The sequence below is a fragment of the Oncorhynchus mykiss genome, chromosome 18 (assembly GCF_057628025.1).
Source record: "Oncorhynchus mykiss isolate SJ-2025 chromosome 18, ASM5762802v1, whole genome shotgun sequence".
NCBI lineage: Eukaryota > Metazoa > Chordata > Actinopteri > Salmoniformes > Salmonidae > Oncorhynchus > Oncorhynchus mykiss.
Genome location: NC_143039.1, coordinates 49,153,494 through 49,166,758, shown reverse-complemented (window position 1 = coordinate 49,166,758; position 13,265 = coordinate 49,153,494). Strand labels below are relative to the sequence as shown.

The 13,265-nt window shown below is 41.4% G+C and overlaps 1 protein-coding gene across 1 annotated transcript; it reads right to left on the bottom strand.

Moving 5' to 3' along the window:
• Positions 1 to 11,367: 11,367 nt before the first annotated feature.
• Positions 11,368 to 13,043, bottom strand: LOC149975541 (uncharacterized). Its single transcript, XM_090208688.1, has one exon. The coding sequence runs from the start codon at positions 12,961 to 12,963 to the stop codon at positions 11,953 to 11,955; it is 1,011 nt and encodes a 336-aa protein (XP_090064814.1). The 5' UTR covers positions 12,964 to 13,043; the 3' UTR covers positions 11,368 to 11,952.
• Positions 13,044 to 13,265: the final 222 nt, after the last annotated feature.

Below are 13,265 nucleotides of genomic sequence, written 5' to 3'. Positions count from 1 at the left end.
AGGCCCCTGGGGGAAAACACAGTCCTCATTAGTGTTTCATTTATTAGGTTCAAATCTCCTCATCTGGAGAGGCCACAGAATGGTAAAAATCCCCTCTCATTTTTATGATCTGTCAAGCCCACTGGTTTTATAGGAGGGAGACAGCAGCCAGGCACCTCGTCAATGGCAGCTGCAATAAGCACAATTGCATTGTGAATGTTTTGTTCTCTCACTCCCTTTTTCCCAACTCTTTGCTCCCTTGTATTCTCCCCGTTGACCCTCCTTTCTTCTGTAATTGTCTTCATTTAACCTGTTTCTAAATGTACATTTGAGTAATTTAGCAGACGCTTTTATCCAGAGAGACTTAAAGTAGCAATTAGGGTTAAGTGCATTGCTCAAGGGCATATCAACAGCTTTTTCACGTAGTCAGCTCAGGGATTTGAACCGGCGACCTTTCAGTTACTGGCCCAACGATCTTAAGCACTAGGCTACCGCGGCTAAAATCTTTTTAATGTTTTAATCACCCATTCTTTACCTCCTGCTGTCATAATCACTCTTTCACTTCATTAATCTTCTTATGTTTCTTACGTGAGGATATGCCATAGAGGTCGTCGCAATATGAAAGGATGAGATGGATTAAAATACGTTTCTTCCTGGAGAATAAAAAATATATATAACGGAGCAAAATGTGTGGACCTTATGTGTCTGTAATCTGTGGATATTATTGAACTTTAGAAAATAATGGGATAATAAATCAAACATTCACCTCGTATAATGTATGAGGACTGCCTATAGATAACTACAGTAGGCCAACTATTAGCTTTTCCTTGTTTAGCCTGAAACATCCCAGAAACCATTGCATCATTTCATGAAACAAGTGTTTACATTGTTAAATGAATGCTGGATGGTGGGGAGCTAAGAATCTTCCCCTTCAAGGTTAGATAAAATATAGTGCTTTTGCTAATTAGCCACGTTGAAGGTCATGTTATGCTAACTTGGTTATTTGATATTTCTGCCAATTAGCAAGTGATTACAGTTTGCTGACAGTTAGTCAATACGGCCAGAGTACAACTGCTCTGTTTATTCTCATTCCAGTCACCCACGAAAACAACTCACAGTGAATCTAACATTCATGGATCACATGTGAGGCTGTCCTAACATGGACATTATAAAGGTGAATGGTAGGTTTTGATAGACTTGTCATTTAGTTATGAACAGTTTTAGAGAGAGACACTACATGACCAAAAGTGTGCAATTGTCTAGTTAATTTCATGCAATTCTACAAATGTTGTCATGTGACGGGGAGATTTGTTTTTTGGATTTTTATAAATGGTTGAAGAGAAATGTTTTTGATATGATATCTGAGTGAGAGTGAGTAACAAAAACAATGAGGCCCCCCAGTCCGACCATGATTACAACAAGTTTAGATAACTGGCTAGACTGACTTACCAAGCTAACTATATTTAGCTGACATGGGCAAATTGATTGACCATCAGCAACTGAAATTGCAAGGGGAAAGCTGCTGATTAGCAACCAAAAATGGCACCTTGTGTATTCTACTATTCTAACTCTCAACAGCAAGTTGAGACTCTGACTGAGTTCCTAAAATAAGAAAGACCCGCGGGCTGCCAGTTGCCATCCCTGTAGTGGACTGTGGACTCCACCAGGGATGTCCTGCATTACCACCTGTAAACACTATCTAACACCAGCTTGAATTGTCCTTTACAAGGTTCCATAAACAGTCTATTAACATTCATTTTCTACCTGTTAACTTTAATGAGAGTTGAAGAGATGGCGAGAGACTGTAATATGAATGGTGTTGATCGTCTGCACAAGGGCACTCTGTTTGGTCTTTATTAATTAATATATAAACTGGCATTGATTGTATCGACTCCCTTGTACAATATATGACAGGGTGTAAAGGAGGGAGAGCTGAGCTCCTCAAAGGGTGGTAAAGAAAGGCGGACATTTTGGATGTAGACAAACTCTGTGGCTCTCACAAAGGTCCTGTGAAATTGTGGTCATACAGTGCCTTGCAAATGTGTTCATCCCCCTTGTTTTTCCAATTTTTTTGCATTACAACCTGTAATTTAAATGGATTTGTATTTGTATTTCATGTAATGGACACACATAAAATAGTCCAAATTGGTAAAGTGAAATGAAAAAAATAACATGTTTTTTTGTAAATTAAAAATGAAAACAGAAAAGTGGTGCGTATATACTGTATGTCTTCACCCCCTTTGCTGTGAGGCCCCTAAATAAGATCTGGTGCAACCAATTACCTTCATAAGTCACATAATTAGTTAACTTAAGTCCACCTGTGTGCAATCTAAGCTTCACATGATCTGTCACATGATCTCAGTATATATACACCTGTTCTGAAAGGCCCCAGAGTCTGCAACACCGCTAAGCAAGGGGCACCACCAAGCAAGGGGCACCGTGAAGAGCAAGGAGCTCTCCAAACAGGTCAGGGACAAAGTTGTGGAGAAGCACAGATCAGGGTTTGGTTATAAAAACATATCTGAAACTTTGAACATCCCACAGAGCACCATTAAATCCATTATTCAAAAATGGAATGAATATGGCACCACAACAAACCTACCAAGAGAGGGCTGCCCACCAAAACTCACAGACCAGGCAAGGAGGGTATTAATCAGAGAGGCAAACAAAGAGACCAAAGATAACCCTGAAGGAGCTGCAAAGCTCCACAGCGAAGATTGGATGCTCGGTCCATAGGACCAGTTTAGGGCTGTACACTCCACAGAGCTGGGCTTTACAGAAGAGTGGCCAGAAAAAAGCCATTGCTTAAAGAAAAGAATAAGCAAACACATTTGGTGTTCGCCAAAAAGCATGTGGGAGACTCCCCAAACATATGGAAGAAGGTACTCTGGTCAGATGAGACTAAAATGTCAAGGAAAACGCTATGTCTGGCGCGGACCCAACACCGCTCATCACCCGAGAACACCATCATGTTTTTCATCAGCAGGGACTGGGAAACTGGTCAGAATTGAAGGAATGATGGATGGCACTAAATAGAGGGAAATTATTGAGGAAAACCTGTTTCAGTCTTCCAGAGATTTGAGACTGGGACGGAGGTTCACCTTCCAGCAGGACAATGACCCTAAGCATACTGCTAAAGCAACACTTGAGTGGTTTAAGGGGAAACATTTAAATGTCTTGGAATGGCCTAGTCAAAGCCCAGACCTCAATCCAATTGAGAATATGTGGTATGACAAAGATTGCTGTACACCAGCGGAACCCATCCAACTTAAAGGAGCTGGAGCTGTTTTGCTTTGAAGAATGGGCAAAAATCCCAGTGGCTAGATATGCCAAGTTTATAGAGACATACCCCAAGAGACTTGCAGCTGTAATTGCTGCAAAATGTGGCTCTACAAAGTATTGACTTTGGGGGGTGAATAGTTATGCACGCTCTAGTTTTCATTTGTTTTGTCTTATTTCTCGTTTGTTTCACAATGAAAAAATGTTTTGCATCCTCAAAGTGGTAGGCATGTTGTGTAAATCAAATGATACAAACCCCCCAAAAGTCTATTTTAATTCCAGGTTGTAAGGCAACAAAATAGGATAAATGCCAAGGGGGTGAATACTTTCGCAAGTCACTGTATATTTACAACCCAAAGGGGGAACACAGAGGTCTTTTAGGTGGGACACAATGATACATGTCAGCATCTGAAATAATGGTGATTCTATGACACCGAAATAGTGGTAGGCCTACCATAATATATTCATCAAACAGACATCTTACAAAACATTGTAAGCCTCACATCGTTACATCACCTTCCATAACCAAAAGCCCATCTTACTTCTTTAGAACTCCCCCTGGGGTAGTTGTAAGATGGGTGGTTACGTTTATACCTGATACACTATCTAATGCGTTCTGACTTCTAGTCAAAGAGACACACTGTATCCTCTGAGACTTCTCTGGTTGTGCTCCATTGCCCCCACTGAGGGAGAGCTCTCACAGCAAGTGCAAGAGCTCCAGAAATGATAATTTTACCAGGGAGCTCAAGCACCTTGGTGGGGCTCATCCAGTTGGAGAGAAATCAAATTACTTCCATGAACTTCTGCAATTTTTTTCGAAGCTCAGAGGCTTTGAAAAGTTACCAACATAAAATAGTATATTACTGTGCTCATTAAGAAAATACAAACAGAGAGCACCATTTTGTCTCTCTTCTTGTTTACTTTGTAATCACAGATTCATTTAGGAGGTAGAGGTAATAAAGTATAATCTACTTTGATGTATTTTTCTGATCTTGTTTGCTTTTACGGTTGATTATGTGAACCATATTCCCCAATGTTGTATTTAGTGAAACAAAAAGTTAGTAATGAATGACATTCATAAGTGAGTTTACAGAGGTAAATGCAATATAATAAGCCAATCAGTTGGTTTATGTATCCCTTATCAAACATTTTTTTTTAAATTACCTGATATGTGAAACATAATTAGCAGGTTGACATCACATCCCTTTTGCCATATATCATTAAAAAGTGAAATATCAGAAGCACCGTGTCAAACATTCATAGAGCCACAGTGACATGGCCACATTTTAAGACAAAATCCTCATTTCCGCCAACCATCTTACATAGCAACTCACATTTCAAGATCTGTTTAGTGTCAATCTCCAGGCTTATTTGTTATAAACTATATAATAAGCAGAACCACAATTGACATCTAGTTAGACAAGGGTCTAACTATTTACTTTTAGGATCGTTTCAGTATAAAATGTTTTAGGAAACATTTTACTCAAAAACACCACTGAAAACCAAAAACCGATATATAATTGAAAAGTATTTTTCAGTGGGCGGCCTTGCGTTGATTGGCATGCATGGACTGCCTCTTCATTACGGGCATAATGAGAGCTTAACTGTCATTTTCATTAGTAGTCAGCCAAAGTGTTACTGTCATCTGCCTCAGTGGCAGGAGGTTGACTGTGAGAGAACAGACAAATGAGACAATTAGCATACTCCGATAGGAGTGTGATTGTGATACTGTAACACAGGCCTCCAAATGCCAAGGGTTGTAATGGTGGCATTGTGCATTGCACATCATGCTCAACATGCCATCAATGTTGTAATGGTATGTTTATGTATGGCATTATACATGCTTTATGATTCCTATTAGTGGAGAAATTATAATTGAACATGTGGTCTCATATTTACAGTAGATGTATCTGTTATTATGTTGATGAGCAGTCATTATAGCATAGATACAATATAGGATCATAATACACTTGAATTGCTGCAACAGCAGGGGCTCGTGATAGGTCGTTTGTGAGAAGTGGCTGACGATCGATATGATCGCCATCATTCCAATTCATTCGGTTTCATTTTCTCATGAAATGGAGAGAAAAAACACCTACAGTGGCCAGAAAAAGTACGTGGACCCTTTGGAAATACCTGGATTTCTGCATAAATTGGTCATAAAATTTGATCTGATCTTCATCTAGGTCCCAACAATGGACAAACACAGTCTGCTTAAACTAATAACACACAAACAATTAGACGTTTTCATGTCTTTATTGAACACCGTGTAAACATTCACAGTGCAGGGTGGGAAAAGTATGTGAACCCTTGGATTTAATAACCGGTTGACTCTCCTTTGGCAACAATAATCTTAACCAAATGTTTTCTGTAGTTGCGGATCAGACCTGCACAATGGTCAGGAGGAATTTTACAAGTCTGTTTTAGTTCAGCAATATTCTTGAGATGTCTGGTGTGAACTGCTCTCTTGAGGTCATGCTGGGCCACTACAGAAGACGTATTTTCTTCTGTTGAATCCTTTCTGTTGTTGATTTATTTCTGCGTTTTGGGTCGTTGTCCTGTTGCATCACCCAACTTCTGTTGAGCTTCATTTGGCGGACAGATAGCCTAACATTCTCCTGCAAAATGTCTTGATAAACTAGGGAATTCATTTTTCAGTCGATGATAGCAAGCTGTCCAGGCCCTGAGGCAGCAAAGCAGCCCCAAACCATGATGCTCCCTCCGCCATACTTTACAGTTAGGATGAGGTTTTGATGTTGGTGTGCTGTGCCTTTTTTTTCTCCACACAACCCAACTGCAGTTTCATCTGTCCATGGAATATTTTGCCAGTAGCGCTGTGGAACATCCAGGTGCACTTTTGCAAACGTCAGACATGCAGCAAAAAACATTTTTGGACAGCAGTGTCTTCTTCCGTGGTGTCCTCCCATGAACACCATTCTTGTTTAGTGTTTTACGTATCGCAGACTCATGTACAGAGATGTTAGCATGTTCCAGAGATTTCTGTAAGTCTTTAGCTCACACTCTAGGATTCTACTTAACCTCATTGAGCATTCTGCGCTGTGCTCTTGAGGTCATCTTTGCAGGACGGCCACTAGCAACAGTTCTGAACTTGCTCCATTTATAGACAATTTGTCTTACCATGGACTGATGAACATCAAGGCTTTTAGAGATACTTTTTTTAACCCTTTCCAGCTTTATGTATTTCGACTATTCTTAATCTTAGGTCTTCTGAGATCTCTTTTGTTCAAGGCATGGTTCACATCAGGCAACGCTTCTTGTGAATAGCAAACTCAAATTTGGTGAGTTTTTTGTAGGGCGAGGCAGCTCTAACCAACATCTCCAATCTAGTCTCATTGATTGGACTCCAGGTTAGCTGACTGCTGACTCCAATTTGTAACGGTCTTCTTCCTCCACGGACCAATGCGCAGCGTGGTAAGTGTTCATGATACTTTTAATAGAACACAGAAAAATACTAAATAACAACGTGAAATAACAAAAACCGAAACAGTTCCGTGTGGAACACACTGACACCGAAAATAATCACCCAAAACTCAAGGGTGAAAAACAGGCTGCCTAAGTATGGTTCTCAATCAGGGACAACGATTGACAGCTGCCTCTGATTGAGAACCATACCAGGCCAAACACAGAAATACCAAATCATAGAAAAAAGAACATAGACTGCCCACCCAACACACACCCTGACCATACTAAAACATCACAAAGGAACTAAGGTCAGAACACAGCTTTTGGAAAATGTTTAAATTATGAATTCAATATATACAAGAAAAATACAATAATTTGTGTGTTATTAGTTTAAGCACACCTAGTTTGTCTATTGTTGTGACTTACATGAAGACCAGATCAAATTTGATGCAGAAATCCGGGGTATTCCAAAGGGTTCACACACTTCTCCTTGCCACTGTATATGTTAATATGATGTGAAATAATTACAACCATGCATTTGAACAAGTCTCTTTTGAACAACCAATTTGTATCTCAATGAGAATAACCTGTATAAATAAAGGTACATTATCGTTGAACTTTTGGTCATTTTTAATAGCCCATACAGTTATGGGCCTACTACAGTATATGAGAAAATCATATCTTCGCCGTCTCACAGTGAGTTTGTTTAAAATCCATCCGTCTCCGGTGCAGTATGCTCACAGCACCTACCTGCAGCACAGATGGTAGGCCGCCTCCCCCTCATTATCTCTCCCTGGGAGATGTAAAAGAGAGGAAATTGCCTCCCAATTACAGAGGGGGCAATTTGCGGCCTGCTGTCAGCATTACAGAACAGAGAGCTATAATTACAGGGGTGGAATTAGCGCTGATTTACATGGCATGTGGATAGGGGTGCTCCCATCCCATCAACTTCCTGCCTTGAAAAGGAGGGTTTCGCTCAGTGAAGTCAGTGTCAAGGTCGGCCATGTTTATAAAGGGGTGTGCACGGACAGCAGGCAAGTGAAGGACACTGGTAGGAGCAGTAATGTCGGTAGTGATGGAAATGGAATTGGTTTGGGATAAGATAGAGGTTATATAAAAACAATGACTTTGTGGAGTAGAGATTCCATCGATGTATCTTGTGGTCTTTATGTATTACTGCTTTGATGTAGCAATTAAGGTTTCCATTAGTCCAAAAGTCTGAGGAGAGCATTCACTACATCAGCCTCGGGCATTTTTTTTTTAACTTAAATCTTACAGTGACATTGAGTTCAAAGTTAGCCAGCTAGTACAGTAAAGACAAAGGACTAATTCTCTTTTTTTCTTTGAGTGTCCTTGTTGAATAATTCATCCGCTGAAGTCAAAGAAAAATAATAGACAGTCTGGGAAGCCATCGCTGTTCAGTATTCACTCTGTCCAAGCGGCCATATGGCTAGCACCATGGCTCATGAAATTTAAAAAAAAACTGTACGGTGGTACTAAGACCTGCCAGCTAGAGTAGCTCATAAATACATATTGAGACACTCCATTAAAGCAATATTATTGTGTGTGTGTGTGTGTGTGTGTGTATGTGTGCGTGCGCTGGGGCTCTTTGACATATAAATTCACACAAATGCAATTTCAGATTGGATTTGTGATTTGGGCCAAGTTGAGACAACACATTGGAGATGACATTCACCAGCGTCTTTAAAAAAATGCCTTCGGCTCATGTTGAGTGGCGGCCAATATCCCGTCGTTAAAATTCATTGGCAACATATGATCCGTCCATATGGGCCATTAGCAGCTCCAATAACTGAGGCTCCGTCCATTGCTTCTGTCAGAGAGAGAGAGAGAGAGAGAGAGAGAGAGAGAGAGAGAGAGAGAGAGAGAGATATGGTCCAGAAACATAGCAGGGACAGCAGTCAACTGTTGGTGGTAATTTCCAAGGTCCACGTAACCACATCCTTAGCCAAATCTTGATTTATATTTCTTTGTCTGTTTTTTAACACAGGCAGTGGTGAGGGCCACCATAAGTCGCTTCAGGTGGGAATTTATACAGGGGTCGTTTTTATACGATAAGTTTATAGGGCCTGTAATACCTGATCATGAGAAAAGTTAGATTTTATTTGAGAGCTTGCGTTAATGGGGCTACCAGATTGACCTGGAAGTCTGAGCTGTAGGTGTGGATGGCGTTCACATTAATTCTCACATAATGTGTTTTCACTTAGAAATGTCCATGCACTTGAAGCCACTTGGGGCTTAATAAGCATGCCATAACATGCAGAGCTACACTATACCCCACACACCAAGTTGAGACTGTTAATGGCAAAGTACTAACACCAATGTCATACTTGCAGTCTTTGCAATCAATTGCCTTGCAATTGCTTTAACGTGACATGTATCCATAGATGTACGTCCAGAGCAGCGTGGTTTACTGTTAAATCCAGAAAATAAATAGTTGTTGATATGTGCAAATGTATTTAACTTCACAGAATAGCAAAGCAGAGCGAAGCATAGTCATATCACAAATGCCCTCAATGTGTTTACTTCTGCGATAGTGCCTTTGATTGTGTGTGCGTGAGCACACGCTCTTCTCTCTGTGTGTGCACGTACTGTACATGCACATCTTTGTGTGTGTGTGTGTTTCTGAGCGTGTGTGTGTGTGTTTCTGAGCGTGTGTGTGTGTGTGTGTGTGTGTGTGTGTGGGGGGGGGGGGGGGGGGGGGGGGATGGGGGTGGGTGTGTGTGTTTCTGAGCGTCTGTGTTTAGCTGGTCTCAGGGTGTGTAGGCGGTGATACAACAAATAGAATCCAAAAAGCAGTCTGCTGTGAGAGCAGACAGCTTTTCAGCCACAGGCTTAACAATCAGAGATAGACACCTTTCCCATGACCTCACGCTAAGCTTTATCTATCCAACCATTTCCAGTGCTACAACACACACTCTCAAGCACACTCACACACATAATAACCCATACCCACATACATTTATACTCACAAGCATAACCATAACATAAATGTGTGTAGTTCAGTCCTTGAGCTGTTCTTGTCTATTATCTCATGTTCCATGTTGTGTGTGGACCCCAGGAAGAGTAGCTGCTGCTTCAACAACAGCTAATGGGGATCCTAATAAAATACTACAAAACATAGCCAAGACTCCCTCTTTCTTTCTTTCTTTCTTTCTTTCTTTCTTTCTTTCTTTCTTTCTTTCTTTCTTTCTTTCTTTCTTTCTTTCTTTCTTTCTCTCTCTCTCTCTCTCTCTCTCTCTCGCTCTCTCTCCCCCTCGCTCTTCAGAGTTGTCTACAGGAGATACTCAACATTGAACTTGAGTGAAATTTCATCACCCAAGGAGTTTGTACACTTGGAGGTCTAGAGAGCCTGGAGGAACTGAAATGAGAACAGCACTCTGGGCCGTGAGAATACTTGGAAAAGTCAGCGTGTCGTCTCCAGATGGCTGCCATGGTAGTTTAGTCTGCCTGAGGTTAGGAGGGAAGAGAGCCTCCCTGCTCCATCTCCATGTGTCATCGGTGTGTGTGTGAGTTTGGACCTACCACACATAGACGCAAGCACACATGAATGCACCCACTCACCCACACAAGCTTGCCATATGATCAAACCTGCAACGTAATGCTTCTGCTTGCAAAGATATGTCCATGTTTGCAGACATAGTCGGAGCATACAATGTATGCTCTATGATGGAAGCCACTGGGTTTGTTCTGCTAGCTATGATGAGGTCTGTTGATTCTTAATTCAACAATGTTGCAGTCTGTTCTGATTCGCTTTTCCACTGGCATATTCCTCACAATTGATTGGTTGATCAAAACAGGAAGGAAGTAGGTCGTGTTCAGTTGGCAGGAACAGCTGTTTCTTTTGCTCAATATCAAATAATTTCTGGGTAAAAATGCAGTACCTTACTGTGATTGTTTTTAATTAAAATGGTAAAAAAAAAAAATATATATATATTTTACCAAAGAGCAAGCTAAAATTTAGCTAGGACTGTATGGGAGTGGTCTGAGTGGGGAGGGGAGAAACTGAAAATGAGCTGTTATTGGTAGAAAGGTTTAGAACTCTCTTTACTCCATCCCACCACAACAGGCAGGAATATCAGGAAGTCTTTTCAAACAGCTCTTACACTAAAATGGCATTATCATCATTTAAAAAATTTCACAGCATTATTCCAACCTCATCGTGTGGAAATATATAAACAGAGGAAAGTCGCGTTTTTGACTGCACTGGGCCTTTAAAAACTTAAGTCCAATAAGGAATGTTTGTTTTTGTTTTCTGTTGCAAATTGTTTTGCTTAGGTGTGCCCTTATGAACATAACCCTAATGAACTATGAACCCAGGCCATAACACTTCGATAGGTAAGCCAATGTTTTTATAGACTGGGACATGAATTTAAATTGCGCTGAATAAGTTTTTACATGACTGGAGGAAACACATTGCCCAACCAAAGGACATGGCCCAACCACAGGACATGGCCCAACCACAGGACATGGCCCAACAGGTGCATTTATTATGGCAGGAAATGTTTTCCGGGAATATATTTGACAAGAATGGAAACCAAACCAAACATAAAAACACTATTGAACTAAATAACATTCATAAGTATCGAGCTTCCCAATTTAACATTTCAATGGACAATGCTCTATTCTCTGACTATAGTGCAAAGATGGAAAAAGGACAGAAAAATGTTTTAATGCTAAATGTATCTTTATTACACCAGGCAGGCCAAAACTCCATCCCACAAAATAGACTGAAATTGCAGGTGGGCTTTTCAAACATCTCTGACAGTAAAAGGGAATAATCATAATTTTCACAATTTCAGAGTATTATTCCAACCTCATAGTGTAGAAATAGTGTATAAAACATTAGGAACACCTGCATTCCATGACATCGACTGGTGAATACAGGTTAGATCTATGATCCCTTATTGATGTATGGTAGTAGGTGTCAGGGGCGCCTTTTTGAGTGTGTCAGGAACTGCAACGCTGAATGGTCCACCATCCAAAGGGCATCCAGCCAACCTGACACACCGATGGGAAGCATTGGAGTCAACATGATCCAGAATTTGTAGTCGACGAATTGAGGCTGTTCTCAGGACAAACTAGGGTGCAACACACGTGTTTGTCCTGTGTGTACACCTTCCTAATATTTTGTACACACAGGAAAATATTTTTTTTTTTCAATTTTTTTTGCCATAAACTAAACTAAACTAAACTAAATTCATTAAACAATTGATTGTTTGATAAAGCCATCACTCTTATCTCCATATTTTCTCAATTCTTTTTGACAAACCACTTGAAGAACAGATTCCCTTTCTTGCCCTTTCCTTTGCTTTGCTCACTTTCCAAGCTGCTAAACAGCTTGGTTCTTCCAGAACTTTCCAAGGCAGTTTCCCAGTCACTGTCCTCCTTCCTCCTCTCAATATGTTGCCTTGCCTCAATGATCTCACTTTCCCTGCTGCCCTTTTCTCCTCTCCGCCTCTCTTCCTCCATTTCTCTACTGTTCCTCTTCGCCTCTTTCTTGCTTTCCTCAGACTTCCTCCTCTCCCTCATCCTCTCACTTGTCTCTTTCTTTATCCATTGCTCTCTGTTCCTACACACACAGTCTGGGTAACTCAGGTCAGTCTCACTGGTATCAAGGTTCAGCTCTCTCCTCCTTGTTGCTCTGTCTCGAATGTTCCTGACTTTCACCTTCCTCACCTCATCCCTCTCTCGCTTCAGTGCCTCAACAAGCTTCACCTCCATGTCCAGCCTGACCCTCTCTCCCTCTTTCGCCATTATCTCTTTCATCTTTCTCTTCTCCTCATCCAGCTGAATCATTTCCACCTCAAGCTTCTCAGACATGGCAATCCTCACCTGCTTTCTGAACATCTCCACCTGCCTCTCTATCTCCCTCCGCATCTTCTCCTCGCTCTCTCTTTTCTCTCTCTCCATCTCGGTGCGTTCAGTCTCCCTGATCTTATCAATGGCCTCCATCTCCTTCTTTCTCTCCTCCTCTCTCTGCCTGTCTTTCTCTTCCAAACGCCTCCTCTGTTCCTCCAGGTCTTTTCTCTGAATCTCAACTTCCATCTTTTCAGTGTCCAGTTTTTTCTCTTTCTCCCTCAGCATGCGCCGTTCTACCTCAATCTCCTCGTTATCTTTCTTCCTCAAATTCCTCAATCTCTCCATCTCTCTCTCTTCCATCTTCCTCTGCTCTTCAACCAACTCCATCCACAACTTCTCCCTTGTTCGCCTTCGCCATTCCTCTTGTTCCTCTCCCATTTCCTCCCCTCCAGCCTTCCACATCCTCCACTCTCCTCTCCTCACCTCAGTCGCCCATGACCTCTCCTCTCCCCGTCCTTCTCTCCTTCGTCCAACTCTCTCTATCTCATTTCTCATCTCCTTTTTAAGGTCACTGACCCGGAGCTCTATCTCTCTCTTGTTGTACTCGTGCATTCTGTCCAGCCTCTCGTTCAGCCACTTTCTCTCCGTCATCAGTTGCGTCTTGATCCTCTCATCCACGTCTGCCTTCCTACCCATCTCCCACATCTTCACTTCAGAGAGAGAGAGAGAGAGAGAGAGAGAGAGAGAGAGAGAGAGAGAGGAGA

What these genes read in the sequence shown, in the direction of transcription:
- LOC149975541 (XM_090208688.1), bottom strand. Translation starts at nt 12,963, where the DNA reads ATGTGGAAGGCTGGAGGGGAGGAAATGGGAGAGGAACAAGAGGAATGG.